The 4,204-nt window shown below is 34.8% G+C and overlaps 1 protein-coding gene across 1 annotated transcript; it reads right to left on the bottom strand.

Moving 5' to 3' along the window:
- Nucleotides 1-346: 346 nt before the first annotated feature.
- On the bottom strand, nucleotides 347-2,727 carry LOC139848248 (uncharacterized). Its single transcript, XM_071837980.1, has 2 exons — nucleotides 2,240-2,727; nucleotides 347-1,549 (listed from the first exon to the last, which is right to left on the bottom strand). Exons 1-2 carry the CDS (start codon nucleotides 2,300-2,302, stop codon nucleotides 458-460), a joined length of 1,155 nt encoding a protein of 384 aa, XP_071694081.1. The 5' UTR covers nucleotides 2,303-2,727; the 3' UTR covers nucleotides 347-457.
- Nucleotides 2,728-4,204: the final 1,477 nt, after the last annotated feature.

Here is a 4,204-nt window from a genome sequence, read left to right as displayed (position 1 = left end):
TCTTTCCTAAGTCCACCATATATCACATAAAAAGACATGTTTCTTTTCCTTAATTTCTTTGGAATATAAGAATATCCCCAGAAAGCACCTACCTTTTTTTTTATATGTGCACGTACCTCTCAATCAAAACCACACACCAGTTGACCTCAAACAACATGCTTACTACTTAAAGTTCATCCACATACACATCATCACCCAACTTGTACAGTACAACCCATATCAACACATCCTAGTCAACAAGCACAAACTAGCACTACAACATTTTTTATAAAACACACTGCACTGCAAATGAAACAGGCATAAAAAATATTGAAACAATAACTCAATATGCAAGTGTACACTATATCATATAGGTGAAAAAAGAATGTACAACAAAATCACCCCTTAATCAAGAAGCATAACCTAAAATCTAAATAGTATGATGAATATGTTACATATATAATTAACATTAGACTCATCATTCAGATTCTCGTATGCAGTTACCAGGCAAAAGATACTTGTACTTATCGGCATGATTCAATAAATACGAAGGAAGATGAACTGCAGAATAAGAATGAGGGATCGGACCCATCTTCGATATAATATCCTTAAAAGTGTACTCCTCGGGAAGCATATCGTACAAGTCATCACCATTGCAAATCACGTTCTGGATCCTTTTCGGGTCAAGATAATGCGCGAATCTTACTCTATCCGTATGACTATACGCTTTCATCTTAAAAACAAAATCACTAATCTTTCTAAAACAAAAGCTACAATGCCACCCTGAATCCGCTAATAAATAATCCGTCTGTCGATAATGAGCGTATCTCGTTTTACCCTTCTCGTATTGATGAACCGAAGCTCTCCAACTGCTTTGATCTACATTAAACTCAAACGAGTACAAATAGTTATGCAAATTTAGATGAATAATCGGTGGGGGCCCGTCACACCATCTCAAAAGATCGATCGTATGAGCACTTGGAATCTCGTCAACATCCGACATTATTAATAAATCACCATCTTCGATACCGGCCATTCTAAGAAGATGATCAAGCGCCACTCGTTGATACGCTTCCTCAATAAAAGGGTTTTCGCCTTTTCTAAATCTACCACCTATCGTCCCATAAGTCAAACGGGGTTCAACAAAATCGAATTTTTCTTTGTTCATTTTAAAATAATGAGGTTTAGGTATACTCGTGAAGGTAGAATTCGTTTCGAGTAGTACGAATTGAGTGATATAAGGGTGAAGTTCTTTCCATCTAATTGTGAGCATGTCGATTTCATTGTTGAATAAAACCGCATCGTAAACTTTTCGGGGGTAATCGCGTACCTTCCAATTATGAAGTTTGCAGAGTGAAGCCATTGAAATGTTTTCGTGATAGTAATGAGGAATGGGAATGAAAGGTTTGGGGGGTGATTGCCATAAAGGTCTTAAAAAGTAAGTGAACTTTTGTCCATGAAAGTATAGACCCACAAAACCGATCGGGATGAGTATAAATAGTACAATAAACGTTCGTAGATCAAGGGTTTGCATCATGCAACGAATTCGAGCAACTCTGCTAACCTCATCCTACAAAGTATGAAAACCAACAAGAACTTGATAAGCATCAATTTCACATACAGGGTGACACATTAAAAAAGACATTATCAACAACATTCTTTAATGGGAACTCATTTTGTTTATAAAAAATGAATTCAGTGTGTTCGGGTATGCTATTAACCTGATTAATTTATCAAAATAGATTGAAGCACAATATTGATTGATCATTAATTTATTTAATTTTTAATAATCAAACTTTCAAAATGCAATAGAGCTTCTGATTAGATATCAAGTATTCAGATGAAAAAGACTACTTCAAGCTCAGAATCATATAAGAACATATTCTGAAAAGAAAAAAAAAAAGAAAAAAAAACCTGAAAAAAGGTTACAAACTTGCAAGCTAACTCATTTTCCTTTTCTTGGAACAACAGTTCGGGATCATACACTGACACACATCTAAGTTTCAAAGAGTAAACAGCATCAAATAACATCTACCTTCAAAGCAGCCCTGTTATGTAGGTTTAATCCCAAAATCATCTGTTTTTCTTTTATAAAAACCATCATATAATTACTATTTATAAAACATTCACAAAATTCATATTCATATTACTCTATTAAAACAAAAAGCCCATAATCACATACTGAAATAATAACAAACAAAGTACAAGAATATTGCATATTAAATATACATGATAAATAAATATATGAAAACATATATACCTGGCCACAAACGTTGTCCCAATAGTCATCTTTCTTTTTAGAAGATGAATAACCATCAGGCATGATGAGTGAGGGGGCTCAAATCAACAATTACAAAAACAATCCTTCAAGATTACTAAAATGCTGATTTGAGCCCTCTGCAATCCAGAGGGCTGATTCTTCTTCTTCAACTCTGTTTTTTTATTAAATAATACAAATCGGTAAAAACCCTAATCAAAATGCCTGGGTTCGTGAGTACGTATACCGATTTTTCGATTAAAAAAACATAAAGGAGACTGATTTAAATGATAATAATTAAATTAAGGACCCCGAAATTGAACTAAATTTTCAGGGATAAAAAGATCTTTCAATTATAGCCGTTTACTTATTTCAGTGGTTCTCTTATCTCCCCACAAAAACATGAGATTGGATATAGACACAGATTCTGTATGTATGTGTATGTATGTATGTGTGTGTGCAGTTTGTGTAATTTTGGAATTTTGAGAGAATCAAATTCAAATGGCCGTTAATAAGAAACATACTAACCCTTCTATTTTCTTGTCCCCTGTTATTTATTTACATATCTTATAATTTTATATTTAAATTTTTTAATATTTTTTTAGTAAGCGAGGAAACCCTTCTATAACGAGCACATTGGCTCCCCATAGAAGGTAAAACCTCGGATAATCAAGCCCCCCGAGCGCGAGACCTGGTACCGGGTGAATTGCGCATTATGCGCACCCTCTAGTCACACTCCCTTTTTGAACAATTTGGCACAGCCAGGAATTAAACCCGGGTGATGTGCTTCATTGGTTAACTCGGTGGCCACTCAGGCAAAGCCTGAATAGTTAATTTTTTTTTTTAATATTTGTAAAAATCTAAAGGCTATCTTTTAAGAATTTAAACTTGTTTAAATTATTTGTATTCATAACAACCACTCACCCCTTAAATTTAACTTTTCACAACAAATTTACTGTACCACTAATTAGTTTCAAATATAGTTTTTAAGACTATCTTTAAAATTTTATTTATTTATTTATTTTATTTTTTTTGATAAGCAACAATTTTATATTAACATTGAAAACATGTACAGAATTGTTCACGAATACATGGAATTGACTCGATCAAATCGAAACTAGTATGCTAACTGATGAAATACAGTGAATAAATTAATTGACTCGATCAAAACCAATCTATGCTACTCGACAAGGGTGAAGGACAGGAACTTGCCGAGGTAGCATCCTGTCAGCTCGATGTCTAAGCGTCTAAGTATTTTTGTGGGTTGACGAGCCATTCATTCCAATCGATTTGCACACCCTTTATCCTTCGCGAAATCCAATCGAAAGTGAGTATTTGTATCTCGTTTAAAGCATTCGATGCACACCAAATCTTGTTTTTAAAAACCTTATTATTTCTGTTTCTCCAAATCATGTAGCCCCACGTCCACTCGACCGCTTGCCAAATTCTTGCACCAATTGATGAAAACGGGCAACCTGTTGATCCGGCAAACGTTTCATTGATACTAAGGTTAGAGTAGTTCCCGAACCCCTACCATTTATAAACTCGAATCCATATTTCAAAGGCGTTTTTGCAAAAAACTAGAGAATGTTCAATGGTTTTGACATCATCATACCAATTGGGGCAACGGACCGACTTAAGGTCAATATTGCGTTTGTCTAACTCGGTTAAGACGGGGATTCTTTTAAGGAGTGCCCGCCATATGGAAACTTCTACTTTTTTAGGTACCAACGGGTTTCACAATGTTTCAGATTGACCTCTACCATCCATGAGGAATTTTTCCTCAATGATTTTCTGCATTTTTTTTGTTGAAAAATTCCAATTCGCAGACATCGACCATTTCCAAGAATCGGTACCTGAAGCATTAAATTTGAAAGTGTTTAACAGGTTGATAAGTACCTGCAGTTCACTTTGTACTCTCCCAGAAATCTCACGATGCCACTGCTAATTATAACAGACGACACCTTC

This window comes from Rutidosis leptorrhynchoides, chromosome 5 (assembly GCF_046630445.1).
Source record: "Rutidosis leptorrhynchoides isolate AG116_Rl617_1_P2 chromosome 5, CSIRO_AGI_Rlap_v1, whole genome shotgun sequence".
NCBI classification, from domain to species: Eukaryota; Viridiplantae; Streptophyta; class Magnoliopsida; order Asterales; family Asteraceae; genus Rutidosis; species Rutidosis leptorrhynchoides.
Note: the sequence above shows the minus strand (reverse complement) of the source record. Positions and strands in the feature narration are given on the sequence as shown.